At 48.0% G+C, this 17,246-nt stretch overlaps 2 protein-coding genes across 9 annotated transcripts in view; one reads left to right on the top strand and one right to left on the bottom strand.

The window, feature by feature from the left end:
- VCF1 (VCP nuclear cofactor family member 1) overlaps window positions 1-2,801 on the top strand; it is a 25,636-nt gene extending 22,835 nt beyond the window's left edge. For all 4 annotated transcript variants that reach the window (XM_057300208.2, XM_003810525.5, XM_003810526.5 and 1 more), the window contains one exon: window positions 389-2,801. In XM_057300208.2, coding sequence (XP_057156191.2) covers window positions 389-485 — 97 coding nt within the window. In that variant the 3' untranslated portion in view covers window positions 486-2,801. The remainder of the gene's footprint in view (window positions 1-388) is intronic.
- On the bottom strand, window positions 1,658-17,246 carry COG1 (component of oligomeric golgi complex 1). 5 transcript variants are annotated; one of them, XM_034942805.3, is made up of 15 exons: window positions 16,797-17,234; window positions 13,421-13,665; window positions 13,091-13,272; window positions 12,776-12,946; window positions 10,159-10,315; window positions 9,414-9,624; window positions 8,290-9,081; window positions 7,046-7,192; window positions 6,402-6,563; window positions 4,518-4,645; window positions 3,922-4,030; window positions 3,352-3,461; window positions 2,910-2,985; window positions 2,427-2,464; window positions 1,658-1,851 (listed from the first exon to the last, which is right to left on the bottom strand). In XM_034942805.3, the coding sequence occupies exons 1-14, from the start codon at window positions 17,109-17,111 to the stop codon at window positions 2,447-2,449; spliced, it is 2,823 nt and encodes a 940-aa protein (XP_034798696.2). In that variant the 5' UTR covers window positions 17,112-17,234; the 3' UTR covers window positions 1,658-1,851; window positions 2,427-2,446. The 5 variants fall into 5 exon arrangements, 4 of the variants coding, with proteins under 4 accessions (XP_034798696.2, XP_003810569.3, XP_054956848.2 ...); XM_003810521.5 differs by lacking the exon at window positions 2,427-2,464 and having other exon boundaries at window positions 16,797-17,246; XM_055100873.2 differs by having other exon boundaries at window positions 1,658-2,464.

The raw sequence follows: 17,246 nt of genomic DNA, 5'->3' as shown, positions 1-17,246 counted from the left end.
TCCCCTTGGAGGCTGAGAACTGCCTTCTTTGGTTGGAAATTATTGAAATGAATGGGAAAAGCAGGTATAGAATATGTGTAAAAGAATTAGGATATAGTTGAAAGGATTTGGAGTTAGGCAGCCCGTGCTTGAACCTGGACTGGACCCATCCTCCTAGAGCTGTGTATTAGGGACAATAAACCCTGCTCAGCCTGACAGGGTGGCTGTGAGGAGAGGATGAAACGTTTTTTGGAGAGCGTACTTTATCAATTCCAAAGCCCAGTATATGTCTTCATCCTCAAGCTGAACTGGAAAGGTACTCTTAATAGAGCGCTGTACATGAAACCACAGTAAAGCTCTTAAACAAAACAGCCTGATTGTGACCCTGTTTCTTTCTTCTTCCTTCCAGTCTTCAGGCAGTGACAGTGGTGGGAGCAGCAGCAGCAGCAGCAGCAGCAGCAGCATCAACAGCCCGGACAGGGCCAGCGGGCCGGAAGGCAGCTTGAGCCAGACCATGGCCGGATCCAGCCCTAACACGCCTCAGCCCGTGCCCGAGCAGTCCGCGCTGTGCCAAGGCCTCTACTTCCACATCAACCAGACCCTGAGGGAGGCCCACTTCCACAGCCTACAGCACCGAGGGCGGCCTCTGACATGATGTGCCGGCAGTTTCTTGCCTTCTGTGAAGGGACAGCGCTGTGCAGATTTGATATTTCAACTTAACAACTTGTTTTAAAAGAAAAATTGCACACGAAAAATGCCTGTTGGCTTTTCAGTCTATATTTGAAATAACAGGTTAACAGGCAGTTGTTTACTTGTGGTTTTGCTGCACTATTGCAATTTCAAAGGGGGCTTTGAAGCAATTTTTTATAGGATTCTTTTGAGGGAGGGTATCAAATCTATGTCAAGGTAGTGGTTTGAGGAAAACTCATTCTGTGTGTTGAATCCATAGTATGTCCCATTCAGACTGATTTCCAAATCTGTCAACTAGAAACTCTACTTTATGTAAAGGGCCTTTTAAAAATGCAGGATCTTCAATTTTTTTTATTCAATAAACTAGTAAAGAGTATCTAGTTTCCATGAAAAAACATAAGTTTTTTTCCAAAATATAGGAAGCTTGATTCAGTCTTGCACTGAAATTAACTGCCATACTACCTCTCAGTATGTAGGTGTTCTATTGAAAGTACTCTCTCCTGTGTAACAGGAGAACAATCAGATCCAATTCAGACTGTCAGTGAAGCACACTCCCTAATAATAGTTTCTACTCTTTGTTATATATTTGTATTTCCAGGGAGAATGTCTTTTAGATTCTTGTATACCCAGATAACTTCTGTGTCACTATTCCTCCAGAGTCTGCACCTCAGACTTTAGTAGGAAACACGGCACAGTTCTGCAAGTGAAGTAATATGTAATGACTTTTTGTCCTACAAACTTGGTCAGTCAGCAGCTTACATGATCTCATTGACAATTCCACCTTGTAGTGTCAACAATTAAGGTGTTGTTGAACACTGATAAAATGTAAGCTACCTGAACTGATGTCTAAAGCAACAAGTATTGTGACATTTTGGGACGAGGATTAACTTGATGCTTAAAGTAACCCCCAACAGTAACTAGGGGGCCACATTCCATCAGTGAAACTGGAAAGATTGGTGTGGCTGAGAATCAGATGAGCAGAGGCACCTTTAGAAGAAATAATGTGGTAGTATTTATTTAGGGAGAGACAGATGTGTTGCCATGTTACTTAGTCATACTAGAGAGCCAGCCAAGTTTGAATAATGAAGGTGCAGACGTGTTGTCTTCTTCACTGACAAGCTGTCTGAACAAGGAGCCAGGAACTGTCGGGTCACCAGCTGTGGAGCGTGCCGGGGGGACAACCTGCCATTGGATGTAGAGAAAAGTGCCTTAGAGTTGGCCTGAGCCCTCCTGCCCACTCGCCCTCCGCGCGACGCCACTGGGAGTCCACACGGCACACACAAGCGGAGCTGCGAAGAAGCACGATGGCTCTAGTCAGAGGACTTTGCTGTCGGTCCAGATGTGAAGAGGACACGGAACAGCATGAGCCTTTGTGACAAAACTAGAATTTGGAAATGAGGACTGTCTTGGGAAAAGGGTAGACACAGGCACCTCTCTCCACAGCCTGCTAACCTAATGTGGGCAGAACTGAAAGATCACTGCAGTGGAAACTGTTCTGGAAGAGGCTGCAACATAGCCCATGCTTAGGGACTGGATGGTTTTTGCAAGAGCTTTTTTTTTTTTAACTACCATCTCCCAACTTTTAAAGCCAGATACTTGACAAGGATTTTAGATCTTAATGGGTTCGATGGTAGGGAATACGGAAAGGATACACTGCTAATATTGTGTCTAACAATAAAGCAAACAACTCGATGCTGTAAGAAGACAAGCTGTTTGAGCTTTCAAACACACGTGCACACAGCACAATTCAGAAATACCCAGGAGGATTCCTGCAGGCTTAACAGTTGGCATCGTACTGAAATGAAACATGTATTAACAAGAAAATGTCAAACTTTTGGGGAAACAAATTTTCTGTTACTTCCCACCCAACTAAAAGGGAAGATAAAACCATCATCACCAGAACAAAACAGATTTTCTCCAAACAAGTACAATGATAGTGCCGGGTTGGCAGTTAACTCTTTCACCCTACTAAATTCAAGAGCTCATCTCCACCCTGTCCTGTATATTTTCTACATTTCTATTAAGAGGCTACTTGGTAGTGTCAGCGGGCATCTTTTACACCTTCTAGTAGCTCAAGCTAGTAAAACCTTGTACTTCTCTATTGCGCCGCCATTAAAAGCAGCATTAGTGCATTTTGTCATTCAGTTCTTTATCAGTTATTTAAAAGGGAGCTGATCATGGGTGGCTCGGTGGGAGGTGGGGACCCATCCACGGATGAGCCTCTTGCTCTTGGCACCAACCTGAGCTTTTGTTTCGATGTTTCTGGTTGATTTAGCCTTTCGAGTGCTTGTCATGCTCAGTGGGAGAAGTCCAAACCTCCAAAACAAGAGGAAAGAATTTAGTAGCACAAACAGGCAGCTCTGGGGCCCAGCAGAAGCTTTTTTTTTTTTTTTTTTTTTTTTTTTTGAGACAGAGTCTCGTTCTGTCGCCCAGGCTGGACTGCAGTGGCGCAATCTCGGCTCACTGCAAGCTCCGCCTCCCGGGTTCACGCCATTCTTCTGCCTCAGCCTCCTGAATAGCTGGGACTATAGACACCTGCCACCAGGCCGGCTAATTTTTTGTATTTTTTTTTAGTAGATACAGGTTTTCACCGTGTTAGCCAGGATGGTCTCGATCTCCTGACGTGATCCGCCCACCTTGGCCTCCCGAAGTGCCCGGCAGAAGCCTCTTGGCAGCCTTTACCTGATCTGACTGGATGCCAGTGGCAGGATGTTATGGGGTTCTTGGGAGTTGAACGTACTGCTCCGGGGGGCGAGCTGATTCTCTGTACCAGTCACCAATCCAAACAGAACCTGGCAGACAAGAGGTGGAGCTCAATAAAATGCAGAGGTTTCATTGTGCAGGTAAAAGAAAGGCAAAAAAAAAAAAAAAAAAAGGTTAGTCACCCATCGCTACCGTTATTTCTAACCGTCATTTTGGGGAATGTTCTGAGTGCATTTATGCTTCACGATTACTTTTTATCACTGCCCACAGGTCAGAATCTGAGAGGCAGGGAGTTTTTATTCCTCTTTCTGAGGCCTGGATAAAACTGTAATAATCCTTATTTACAACTTAAGGGGCCAAATCTTGGTTGCCTCAGTGTGTGAGATTTTATCTAATCCTCTTTCAGCCCTTATAACTACACTCGGCTATTTGTGTCTTATTCCCCTCCCTATGCTGCATCCTGGAGTATTACGTGCTTGAGCAGGTTAATTTTGTTATTTGAGCCTGTATCGCTTCGTTCGCACTAAGCATGTTTTTGATTTGACTCACAGAAGTTCGCTGCACCAGGCGATGAAGGTTGCTGTTGAGGTGTGGCGTGAAAACGTCCAGGTCAAATGGATCAATGAGGGCTTCCAGGTGGTCAGTCACTTTCTCAATTCTGAGAAAAGGATTAGGATCATTACTGTCCACATTTTTTAGGATCAAAAACAATCTTATGATATCCTCCTGCTGTAGAAATCTTGGAGTTGGGTTTTATTCTACTTAGTTGCTGGCTTAGTACGTTTGTCACTGATGATAGTGCTTAAGTCACCCTCAAGAGTTCCAACCTGACATGATGTCTAAGTGAAGTCCACCCTTTCCCCCTGTTCTGTCTATAAGGAGGGCACTAAGGGCTCAAATGATACTCAGCAGCTGCTAGGCTGACTCAGAAGAGAGGGGAATAAGAGTCCACCTATTTCACTTGACCATTGCATTTATCCAGCAGGCGGCCATTATTTAACTTGCTGGTAATATGAGCACTTACTGTTCAAAACAAACACAATGAATGTGCAGTATAACAGGCTGACTCTGGTGGCTTCCCAGCAAAGGGACTATTTGCTTTTGGAAGAGACCGCCTTGACATAGCTCCCTAGAGGATACGACACCTGGAGTCTGGCTTGCTCCGGCCACTCTTCACCTCGTCACCCTTGGCCGTCAGAACAATGTTGAGGTAACGCAGATCATAAAGCAGCTGCAGCGCCCGGTTCTGGGTGACTGGAAATGCACCTTCTTTCTGCAAATGAATTCCCGGTCCCCACCCATGAAGAGAGAGGACTTGGTATGTAAGCGTAATAAACAGCTTCATGTTTTGGTTGAGTTTCAGCTTGCTATTTCAGAAGCAGATGGTTTTAATACTCATATGGCCAGTTTAATCTCAACAACAAAACAAATTTTGTTAGAAACTTGATCTTAAAATTAAAAACCTAACAGCAGGGAAGAGACCTGGCCCTTAAAAAAGGCCTCAGATGCTGTAAATGGTTGTTCTAAAGGGGAAAAAAAGGCTCCTTGCCTGAAGGAGAAGTGTTTTGAGGAAGCTCATTAGAGAAAACTTACTGAATTCTTTCCAAAATCAGGATTTGTTCCTTCTTGGGTTTTTTTGTTTGTTTGTTTGTTTGTTTTGAGATAGAGTCTCGCCTTGTTGCCCAGGCTGGAGTGCAGTGACACAATCTGGGCTCACTGCAACCTCCACCTCCCAGGTTCAAGCGATTCTCCTGCCTCACCCTCCTGAGTAGCTGGGACTACAGATGTATGCCACCACACCCAGCTAATTTTTGTATTTTTAGTAGAGATGGGGTTTCACCATGTTGGTCAAGGCTGGTCTCGAACTCCTGGCCTCAAGTGATCCACCCGCCTTGGCCTCCCAAAGTACTGGGATTACAGGTGTCAGCCATCGCACCTGACCATGTTCCTTCTTAAAAACTGTTACTGGCCAGGCGCGATGGCTCCTGCCCGTAGTCCCAGCACTTTGGGAGGCCGAAACAAGCGATTTGCTTGAACCCAGGAGTTTGAGACCAGCCTGGGCAAAATCGCAAAACTTGTCTCTACAAAAAATAACAAAAATTAGGTGTGCTGGCGCATGCCTTGTGGTCCCAACTATTCGGGAGGCTGAGGTGGGAGAATCTCCTGAGCCTGGGAGGTTGAGGTTGCAGTGAGCCGAGATGGTGCCACTGCACTCCAGCCTGAGTGACAGAGTGAGACTCTGTCTCAAAAAAAAAAAAAAAAAAAAAAAAAGTTACTAATGAAATGGGATTATATACCAAGGGCAGAACGCTTCCTGACAGTGAAAGCAGTGTGAAGGGTTGGGAGACAAGAACTCCCCGTAAGTAAGCACCTCTGTGTGTCACACTTTGTGGCAGGCAACTGTTCTCTAACTCCCCACAGTCACCCCTGAGGTAGGTGTGCTGTGGCTGGGGCCGGGGGCTGTCTGCCTTTTACAAGTGAGGAAACCACTGAGCGGTTTATCTACAGGATCACATTTGGCCCTAAGGAAACAGAGGTTAATGATTTGCCCGGAGCTCCCAGTGAACAAGTGGCAGCACTGAGGTTAGAAGCCAGGTCTTTTATTTTGAAGCTCTGATCCTTTTCATTGTTTTTTGATTTTTTTGTTTTGTCTTTTTAAGAGACAGGGTCTTGCTTTGTCGCCCAGGCTGGAGTGCAGTGGTGAGATGATAGCTGCTCACTGCAGCCGTGAACTCCCAAGCTGAAGCCATCCTCCCACCTCAGCCTCCCAAAGTTCTGGGTCTTGGTGTTTCCATCCGTGCTGAGCTGCCTTCTTAGCGAAGATCTGCTGACCCTTTAGAATGAGTGTAAGTAAACTCACAGCGCTGGGTGCTACTCCTAAGATAGAGCATTTTTACAGGACCCGATGCCTGGGCTGGGTGATCCTTAACAGTTTGAGTCTTTGATGTGAACTGCTCAAACCCAAGACAATGCTAAGGTTTTCTTTTGTTTAATTTGTGTTTTTAATGGGCAAACATTCAGACACCTACCTTAATCTGTTTTTCTTCGGAGAGTTTCTCATAGGCAGCTACTACTTGAACCATACAGCTTTTCAGCATCTCCTGTAATGTCACCTTTGGCAAGGCCTGGCCTCCAACCCGATTAATTTCCTGGCATAAACTAAACAGGAAGGACTGTACATACCAGGACGGCTAAAAGAACAAAGAAATGTCACATTGCCAACTTGCACCAATTAAATGACACACAGTGAAAGTGAATCCACTTAATCTTACAAGGCCTATGTGCCAGGACTTTGACCCCTCTCAGCAACGCTTCTTACAGGCAGACTATTCAGCAGACACAAGGCCCCTGGTTAAGTGCAATTTGCTGTTACTGCCTCCACGGTCTGAGGCTGACCTAGAAGAGGTGCCTGTGTTTTATGCTGCTTTCACGGCAAGTAAGTGGTTCCCTAATTAGCACAGAGCCTATGCTACAAAAGGAAAGAATGGTTAACTGACTTCTTGAACAGTCTGCCATTTACTTAGCCCTACATCTACTATGCCCCCACAGTAGAAAGTTACAGATGTTACTTTCAGCTATTCCTCAGAAGTTGTATGTTGAATGATTTTCTAAAATCTTTCTTCTTTTCCACGGAGCAGTTTATTCCCTTTTTCAGCCCGTGGTCCCTGCTCACCTGTGCAGGGAGTCGGATCTTGGATGTGACACTGCTGCCAGACTCTGCCTCCTCCTGAATTTCTAGTTCATCCCAGCTGGTGGCTGTGGCCAGAACTGAGCCAGCATCATCTAGAAGTAATGACTGGGTGAATCCATGAATCAAAACCTGGTAATAAAAGGCAGATATCCATACAAGCCACTCAGATCCTCTGTAGAGTTTCTTTAAAACAATCTGTGTAATCCTGAGAACAGCTCAAGCTGCTGAAGTTGTAGGTACAGTGATGGTATCAGTCCTCTTTTGGCTAATTATCAATGATATCAGCCATGGGAATTTTGTTGCTAACTACCCTATAAATGTCAAATACCACTTCTTTTTTTTGAGACAGGGTCTTGCTCTTCTCCCAGGCTGATTGCAGTGGCACAATCACAGCTCACTGCAGCCTCGACCTCCTAGGCTCAGGCAATGCTCTTGCCTCAGCTTCCCAAGTAACTGGGACTACAGGCGTGCACCATCACATCCGAATAATTTCTGTACTTTTTGTAGATAGGGGGTTTCATCATGTTGCCCAGGCTGGTCTTGAATTCCTGGGTTCACACAATCCAACCATCTCAGCCTCCCAAAGTGCTAGGATTATAGGCATGAGCCGCCATGCCTGGCCCAAATACCACCTCTTAAGGTACAAGTGGAGGCTACTGGGAATATGATATTTAGGTTAAAGAGAGGAAATCCAGGCAGAAAGTCTTTCATTCTCATCTGATGCAAGGAAAAAATGCAGCTTTTCTGTCTACTGAATCTAAGCTAAAAATGAATGAAAAAGTTTTTTTGAGACGGAGTCTCGCCCTGTTGCCCAGGCTAGAGTGCAGTGGTGCGATCTCGGCTCACTGCAAGCTCTGCCTCCCGGGTTCACACCATTCTCCTGCCTCAGCCTTCCGAGTAGCTGGGACTACAGGCGCCCACCACCATACCCGGCTAATTTTTTGTATTTTTTTAGTAGAGACGGGGTTTCACCATGTTAGCCAGGAAGGTCTCGATCTCCTGACCTCGCGATCTGCCCATCTTGGCCTCCCAAAGTGCTGGGATTACAGGCATGAGCCACCGCGCCCGGCCAAAAAAGTTTTTACTGAACTTTCTGGCAGAGATAAAGTTAACCGTATGAAATCAGAATTGTTTTGCCTTTACTGCTGAAGGAACTGATTGAGGTTGGCAAGACTGGAATATGACAGAAGTGAGACAAGACAGGGATAAGAAATTACATCACTCACTTTCACAACTGCACTGCTCCAGACCTGGTAGCCCATCACGCTCTGCTGGAGGAGTACTTCTTTAACCTCTTGCCACTTGGCCTGTGTAGGAATGATTTCCTGAGTTTTCACCTTTCCCTGTTTTCTCAGAGCCCTAAACTCCCTTGCTGGTTTCTCTGAGCTCTCTGATTTTCCCAGGATGCACTGCTTCAGATGGGGGCACAGCTCTCCCAGGGACTGGCAGAGTCTGGCCATGAAAAGAACTGAGTGCAGCTTGGCACTGTTGAGGGCATCCTGTTGCCCTTGCACACCTTCTTCAATGCTCTGTAGCTCTGCCCGGATGCAGTCCACGATGTGCTTGATGCATGCCACGGACTGAGTCCGCAGCATCTCCTGCACGGTCCCCGCATCTGCGTATCTGTCAAAGGCAGAACTCTTGGCCTGTGTGGGAGAAACGTCCTTGGGCAGTGATGAGTCATCAGAGGGGAGGTAAGCCAGGAGGTCATCTAGTTTAACCTTCAGCTTAGAATCCAGGGCAGAACAGAAGTTCTGTACACAAGGGCTGATGGCTTGTGCTTTCATGGAGAGGCCGCTACTGGCAAACTGACCCCGGTTTGCCACGCTGACCCAGGCCGCATCGGAAGGCAGGTCATTAGGACTCTCAGACCAGAGGAAGAGCGACATGTTGTACTCAAAGTGGATGTGCTTATTTGAAGGGGAGTTGCTGGTGCTGCTTTCAAGTTCCTGCAAAGCTGAAACCAAGAGCTCCTTGGAGCTACTGGAGATGGAGTCAAAGCCTTCTTTTGTCAGAGTCTAAAAGAGAATGAGAGAAGAGTTCTAATCACAGTTCCTTTAAGGACGTTTCAAAACAAAAGTACCAAATGGTAATTTATCCTAGCATTCAGAAGGTTCACCATCTTCCGAAAGATGGCATGGTGTTGGCAGAGAATAAAGCCATTATTGATGAACATGGGCCCATTCCCGATCAAGTGACAGAGGCCTGGTGTATTTTCAGCTCTAGACTCTGGATCTGTTACTAAGCAGGAAAAGAATATACTTGGGAAGTGACAGAAGTCTCCCAAGACAGTCAAAATACCACTAGGATTGGCCATAAAACAGGTAGACCATGTGACTGTCCAGCTCACCTGTAATCGGTCAAGGAACAGTTGCTGCATCATATCTTCCCAGAACAAGAGCGGCTTCTCCAGAAGCCGCCGACATAGCACATCCCAGCTGTGATTGGTGGACTCATTGGTAAGTAACTCCCACATGGCGTCCCGGATTCCCGCGAGACCCTTCATGCTCTTCACGTACATGAGCAGGTTGGTGATCCCATTTTTAATGTCTTCATTACACCTGCAACAGAATCATGTTCTTTGGGCTCCATCAGAGGCATGGTGTTCACATCTTTATTAAGAAAAACATCAGAATCCCATTTGACAATCTCTTATCTGAGTTCCAGTAGATAAATATCTATGTGTCTCAGTGTTGATAGATCTGTAGCAACACAGAGCGTTTTGGCTGGGTTGGGGCATGCAGTCTGTTGCCCACACCAGGCCTACCCTTGCTTCCCCGAGGATATACGCAAGTCTGGACCCTGTGGAATGGCTTAAAAAAACAATGCATTAAGTAAAAACAGGAGTTGTAGAACTCTCACATAAAGAGAATTTAAAACTCCCACATAACCTTTTGAAAGACAAATTCCTTCTTGGTTCTCCCACAGCGGGTGCTGAATGACCTCAAAGGTGGCAATGGGTCACAGAGTGAGCGGCTGGCTGATGGGCAGCACGCCATCCAGGACAGGCTTTCTGCACATGCCTTGTAATGCCCCATACAAGGCTGCATGGGTGGCTCCTGCCAGCTGCAGGGAAGCTCTTTCTGGCTACTTACATGTGGATCCATTTCTGCAGCGTGTCTTTCAGGTATTCCTGACTGATGGGATGTGCAAGGGTTCGGAGTGTTGGCTGGAACTCGACGATGGATGCTGGCAGGTGTTTAAACCAGCTGCAGAGTTTCGTCTCTTCCTGCAGGACACCAGTGCCCTTTCCTAAAGAGAAGGCCAAGTGAGAAGCCATCTAGGCCATCCTTTGAAGTGCATATTAAAACAGGGAGTTAGGCCAGGCCAGCTTGGGCAACACAGTGAAACCTCACCTCTACAAAAAAGAAACAATTAGCCAGGCGTCATGGTGCACACCTGTAGTTGCAGCTACTTGGGAGGCTGAGGTAGGAGGATCATTGGAGCCCAGGAGGTCGAGGCTGCAGTGACCCATGATCATGCCACTACACTCAAGCCTGGGCAACAAGGTGAGACCCTGTCTCCAAAAAAATAAATAAATAAAAGATGGACTTAGAAGGAATTTCCAAAACTTATCAAGTTTTCCTTTGGAAGGTCAAACTGGACTTCTGAAATACAAGGAAAGAGAAAGTACAGGACACGTGTGAGGTCCCATCAGGGAGTGTGGCAGCCGCCCCACAACTCTGGTCATTCTGTTGGTTGAGAAGAATGGCAAAGATCAGGAGGAAACAAAAACGGGGATCAAAAGAGTAGAAAGAAGAAATGAGTGCTGTGCAGTCCTGGGGGTTTTCAAAGTAGAACTTAAGTTGTCAAAGAAGTAAAAGGTAATGGCTTCCCTTTCCTCTCAATCCTCCTACCTCCCTCGAAGATGGAAGGAAAGAATCGATGACTGCTTATCCTGATTAACTGAGTTGTTCATAGCTCTTCAGAGGTGACCTGTCAAGAAGGGGACAGGCCTGCACTGCGCAACTCTGGGAGGCCCCGTTCACTGTGTTCTGAGCATAAGGCACCCTCCGGAGTTTGAAACCAAGGGCCCTCCCGAGGCCCCTTGTACTGCTTTCTAAAGCCATGACAAGTCAGCCAGTACCCACCCTTCCTGAGTGGGATGAGGTACTAAATGTAGGCACCTTGAGGGAAAGAGAAGCATAAGGAGGTGGAGTTGAAAGATAAAGTGAGCCAAGATGAGGCAACATTAAGCACCTCTCTCTGGAAACAGCCACGTGGCCACCACCGCACTCTTCTGTTTCCTTTCTGCCTTTGGCTGTATCTCCTTTGTCAATTTTGCTGACACCTCCATTTGACCTTGGATTTCTGGAGTTCCATAAGGCAGAGTCCTCTGTCATCTCCTTACTGGTGATGTCATCCATTCCCACAGCTTGAAATAACAGCCACATGCAGATGTACAACAGTGTGTCTCCAACTAGACCTCCCAGCGATCTGTTCTGGGCCCTCAGGCACCTGCCTGCTTCACAGTCCCATTCCAAGGCCTCAGGCATCGCCAATGCAACGTTCTCTCTCTTTTGTTTTTTTAAAGACAGGTTCTCGCTCTGTCACCCAGGCAGGAATGCAGTGGCACAGTCACTGCTCACTTCAGCCTCAACCTCCCTGGCTCAAACGATCCTTCTGCCTCAACCTCCCAAATAGCAGGGACCACAGGGGCATGCCACCACACACAGCAAATGTTTATCTTTTGTAGAGATGGGGTCTCACTATGCTGCCCAGGCTGATCTCAAACTCCTGGACTGCCTCAGCTTCCAAAGTGCTGGGATTACAGATGTGAGCCACAGCACTGGGCCATTTCAAAGTGAACCCATCATCAGCCACTTCAAACCAGCTCTATTTCTACTTAACTTGGTCACCTCCCTTCTCACATCCTTACAGCCAATCTGTCACCAAATCCTCTCCTCCTAAACAGACGTCCGAACATTGCAATTAGCTTCGTCTCTATTGTTCCTTCGTAACCCAAGCTCCCAGCGGCTGACACCTGGATCGTGGCAACAGCCTCCTAAGTGAGCTCTTGGCATCCATTCTAGCCCCAAGGGGATCTATTGCCACCTAAAAGCCAAATTCATTTATTTCATTTCAGTTGCGATAAATGCTACCACATAAAAGTACAGGATGCACGGGCACATATAACAGAGGGTCCACACCAAGGCTGGAAGGTCCCAGGAGGCTTCCATTGTTCTTTGGATAAAGTCTAAATTCCCTAGCCTCGCTCACAAGGCTGGGCATTATCTGGCCCCTGGCCCCACTGCTCAAGCAGCTCTCCCCCTCACCCAATGCCTCACTGGCTGTCTTACAGTTTCTTCTTGCCTCAGGATCTTTGCACATCCTCTTCCCTTTGCCTGAAAGCCTGTTGCTTGCCTTCTTCATCTAAGTGACTCCCACTCAACCTTCAGCTTTCAGGTTAAAGGCTTCTCCAGGGAAGCCTTCTCTGACCTTGGTGAGTTACTTCCATTCAATGTTCCCAAGGCAACTTGTACTAAGCCTTTCTAGCAATGACCAATATAGACGCTAAATGGATATTCGCATATTTGTGAGTCTGATACCTGCTTCTACCACTCAACTGTGGCCTCGATGAAGGAAGGGCCTCTATTTGTCCAGTTCACTGCTCCATCCCCAGAGCCTAGCATGGTGGCTGGCACATGGTAGACGCTGAGCAAATTATCAGTTGAGTGAACCAGAATTTAAAAAGCTTGGCTAAGAGCTCACCGGCAGGATGCTGGCCTGTGATGGTCTCCAGAGTAGAGAAGAGCAAGCCACATGGCAGGGCTGGATCTGGCAGCAGTCCTTCTGGCAAAGTGTAGAAAAGGGCATGAGCTTGCTTCAGAGTGGTGGCCAGCAACTCCACTAATGAGCAAATCTGAGCCTTGATACCAGCACCTAAAAGAAGAAACCATCCTCTTTGAAACAATTACCTTTCCCAAAGTGAAAGACAGAGGACGCTCTGGAGGCTTCAGTCTCCCGCAGCTCAGCCTTCTCCATCCCATATTTAAGGACCAAATGTTGGCCAGAAGCCACACCCACCATGGTGTGGCTGGTTGAGAAGTTTCTGAATAGTTGCCTTTCTGGCCAGCAGGAAGTCTGTGAGGGCTTGGCGAGGAGAACTCTCTTCTAAGAGCATTATAGAGCACAGGGCCTCGGCCACAGCTTGGTCAGACACAGCTTGGCATTTGAGCAACATCTTGCTTTCATGCAGAATAGTTGACCTAGAAAAATGATGACAAAGGTCACCAGGGTATTTTTCACATCTTGGGTAAAGAGCTTTGGTAGATCAGGAAAGAAGACAAACGCCATAAACCCGTAATGTGAAGCCTGGCCACCACCAGAGCAGCTCTTTGCGCTGGATCCACTTACCGGAAGTGGCTGGCAGCTGCCACCTGCCGGATGAGTATAGGAAACCGGGAGAGGACGGGACTGTATCGGGAACTAGAAGAATCCAGCTGGAGCAGGCTGTGGAGGTGGCAGCAGAGCAGGTAGAGCTGTGTGGCGTGGAGACACTGAGAGGCTTCCATCGAGCTCCAGATCTTCTCCGGAATTTCTAAGAGTAGCTTGATCTGGGCAGCCATGCTGTAGAACTTCTCCTGGGATGGCTGCTGTGGCTGCAGGGGAAGGCACAGAACTAAACCAGAAGAACGAACAAAAGCAATCTCAGTGTTCTGTAGGCTTGGGAAGAAATCTGGGGGTATTTAAGGATACAAAACTTCTATTAAGCTGGGTTCAGTACAACTCAGCAAGTCATCAAAGCCCAGTGTAGAAGAGTTGCCAGAGTCAGGAGTGTTGTAAAATCCCATGGTTTTTCCTACACACGCATGTATTTTTGCTCAGCCCCACGAAGAGGCAAACTTTCGTCTCCCACCAGGCCCCACCTCCAACATTGGAATTATAATTCAACATGAGATGTGGGCAAGACACAAATCCAAACCACAGCAAATGGATCAGTGCCTCATAAAAGGGCCGGAGGCAACTTTTAGGTTCTTCTACCTTCCCCCACGTGAGGATACAGCAAGAAGGCCCTCACCAGACATCAAAGGCCAGTGCCTTAATCTTGGACTTCCCAGACCCACAACTGTGAAAAATACACTTGTATTATAAATTGCCCAATCTCAGGTATTTTGTTATGGCAGCACAAATGGACTAAGAAACCTAAATTCCAAATCTCATCATGCCCTTAAGATCCCTCCTTACTAAGAACAACCCAAGCCTAAACGGACTTCCTTCAGAACTCCTAGGGTAAATATACACAATTATTTTGGGAATCAAACATCCCGGGTTCCAGTGATTCTCTTGCCTCAGTCTCCTGAGTAGCTGGGATTGCAGGTGCGTGTCGCCACGCCTGGCTAATTTTTGTATTTTTAGTAGAGACAGGGTTTTACCATGTTGGCCAGGCTGGTCTCAAACTCCTGACCTCAAGTGATCCACCGCCTCAGCCTCCCAAAGTGCTGGGATTACAGGCCTGAGCCACCGCGCCCAGCCTTTTTTTTTTTTGGGGGGGGGGGACAGCATCTCACTTTGTTGCCCAGGCTGGGGTGCAGTGGTGCGATCATGGCTCACTGCAGCCTTGACCTCTTGGGCTCAAGAGATCTTCCCACTTCAGCCTTCCAAGTAGCTGGGACCACAGGCATGTGCCACCATGCCCGCTCATTTCTTGGTATTTTTTGTAGAGATGGTGTTTCACCATGTTGCCCAGGTTGGTTTCAAACTCCTGTGATCAAGCAATCCACCTGCCTTGGCCTCCCAAAGTGCTGGCATGAGCCACAGTGCCTGACCTGTTATTCTAAAATTTTTTACATTTTTTTCTTGTCAAGTTTCCATGGATTTATTTCCTCGACCAGATTGTAAGCTCCTTCAGAGCAGGAATTGGGGGACTTCTGTTTCTTTGTAATGTGAACGAAGAAGACACTCAAATTTTTGTGGGGTTAACCGAGAATAAACCAGATATAACAACTATGAAAATCAATACATTTCTAAAATCAGGCATAATTCAAGTTAGCGTTTTAATAAACCCTGAAGCATGACTCAGTTACAGCAAAGGCTGGCCACCTAAGGGGACACGTGTACTAAATGTTAGCTTTGGGAGGGATGAGGTCACTCATTTCAAAAATATGCAAACTTATTTGCAACTTCCTATAGTTTTATTGTGTCAGTCCAGTCTACTGACCAGGATTTCTGTAAAGCTCAAATAGCATGAAAAAGTTCCAAACTGGAGTTAGACTGTACTTTTCAATTTTTTCTTCTATGTCCCAGTAAGTTCTCCCAGGCTGTTAAAAACAACTCCCTGTTTACCTTTTTCACCCTTCATGCCCTTTCACTTCGTTCCTTGCTAGGTCTATATTCTTTAAGGGGCCGGGCGCGGTGGCTCGCGCCTGTAATCCCATCACTTTGGGAGGCCAAGGCAGGCAGATCACATGAGGTCAGGTGTTGGAGACCAGCCGGGCCAACATGGTGAAACCCCGTCTCTACTGAAAGTACAAAAATTAGTCGGGCATGGTGGCAGGTGCCTGTAATCCCAGCTACGCGGGTGGCTGAGGCAGGAGAATCGCTTGAACCCAGGAGGCGGAGGTTGCAGTGAGCCGAGATCGCGCCACTGCACTCCAGCCTGGGTGACAGAGCGAGATCCTGTCTCAAAAAATAAATAAATAAAAATTCTTTTTTTTTTTTTTTTATTTTGAGACAGAGTCTCGCTCTGTGGCCCAGGCTGGAGTGCAGTGGCGTGATCTCGGCTCACTGCAAGCTCCGCCTCCCAGGTTCATGCCATTCTCCTGCCTCAGCCTCCCAAGTAGCTGGGACTACAGGCGCCGGCCACCACGCCTGGCTAATTTTGTGTATTTTTAGTAGAGACGGGGTTTCACCGTGTTAGCCAGGATGGTCTGGATCTCCTGACCTCGTGATCCACCCGCCTCGGCCTCCCAAAGTGCTGGGATTACAGGCGTGAGCCACCGCGCCCGGCCAATAAAAATTCTTTAGGAACGCAAGCTGCAGCCCCAATATGAGGATGTGTTTGTTTACCTCCCATCCTTCCTCATTGTGTCTAATCAATAGCGTTTGGGGGGAAGAACACGGGATAAGGATAACCTGAATGAAAAAAGCCTTAGTTCTGAAAATGAAAATGTTCAGCTATTAAAAGGTAAGGGCTTGGCCGGCTGTGGTGGCTCATGACTGTAATCCCAGCACTTTGGGAGACCCTGTCACATACATACATAAGGTTAAGGGCTTGACAGCTGGTACTACCCTCAACAGCTCCCAAAGGGTAGAACAGCTATTTGGGGTTGTGGAAGTTATTCTTGGGGAGGGATAAGGGGAAGGTTGGGGTGAGGAAGAAATGACTTGGAGTGCAGGTGTCAACATAGGGGAGAAACCTGAGGAAAAACAATGTCAGGACATGTTATATAGGTGAGCGTTGAACTGCCAAGACAGAAACTCCTGGCGTTTTCCGCTAAAATTGAAAGGAGCCCAGTGAGGTGTAGGAATCAAGGCCCGGAAGTCGGGGGAAAGCGCCTGAAGAAACTGTTGAATGGCATTTCCAGAACGGATCAGCAGCCGTATCTGTGCAAGGAAGGCTGGCACTGTCCCCTGAGGGGGGCCCAAAGGGTGAGGGCCGGATAGGCTCCTGGCTAAGGAAGGTGAGGACTCGCGGGGTCTGGGACTGACAGGCGGGGGGCGGGGTTGACCTGCAAGGCCAGGGGCTCCGGGACCCGCCTGCGGGTCGCAGGGTGGGGGCACGGGGACTGACCTGCTGGGCCCGCGGTGGCCGGGGCGCGGCCGAGCCGGCCTGGCGGAGGCGGGCGCAGTACTGGTCGGTGGCCTTCACGGCGTCCACTAGCCCCACGGCGCAGCGGCGCATCTGGCCGATGGTGTCGGCCGCCTCGATCAGGTCGCGGTACCGTTCGCCCACCATCTGCCGCAGCTCCTCCTTCTTGTGCTCGATCTCGGCCCGAACCCGGCGCTCCAGCCCGCGGATCTCCTCCGCTCCATGCGTCTCGAAAAGAGCCGCAGGGTCGCGCAGATCCAGCCGCTTCAGCGAGGGTGAGGTTGCCGCGGTGGCCATGGTGCACTCGTCAGCCCCCGGCGATCCACCTACGCCCTTTTAGTCCCGCCCCCTCCGCCATCTTTGTTGGGGGCGGAAGCGCTTCCGCCCCGCCGGGGGCCATGTTTGTTACCCGAGGGGGCGGGCGCGAGGGGG

The sequence above is a fragment of the Pan paniscus genome, chromosome 19, assembly GCF_029289425.2.
Source record: "Pan paniscus chromosome 19, NHGRI_mPanPan1-v2.0_pri, whole genome shotgun sequence".
Classification (NCBI taxonomy): domain Eukaryota; kingdom Metazoa; phylum Chordata; class Mammalia; order Primates; family Hominidae; genus Pan; species Pan paniscus.
The sequence above is the reverse complement of the archived record's forward strand: the minus strand, read 5'-3'. Positions and strand labels throughout refer to the sequence as shown.

Bases quoted from the DNA above. Each gene is read 5' to 3' on its own strand.
- COG1 (XM_003810521.5), bottom strand. From the start codon at position 17,111: ATGGCCACCGCGGCAACCTCACCCTCGCTGAAGCGGCTGGATCTGCGC. The intron at 2,986-3,351 runs GTAAAGGCTGCC...CTTGTTTTGGAG, and splicing joins CTGGCATCCAGTCAGATCAG to GTTTGGACTTCTCCCACTGA. The intron at 1,852-2,909 runs GTTGGTGCCAAG...ATCCAATGGCAG, and splicing joins ACATCGAAACAAAAGCTCAG to GTTGTCCCCCCGGCACGCTC.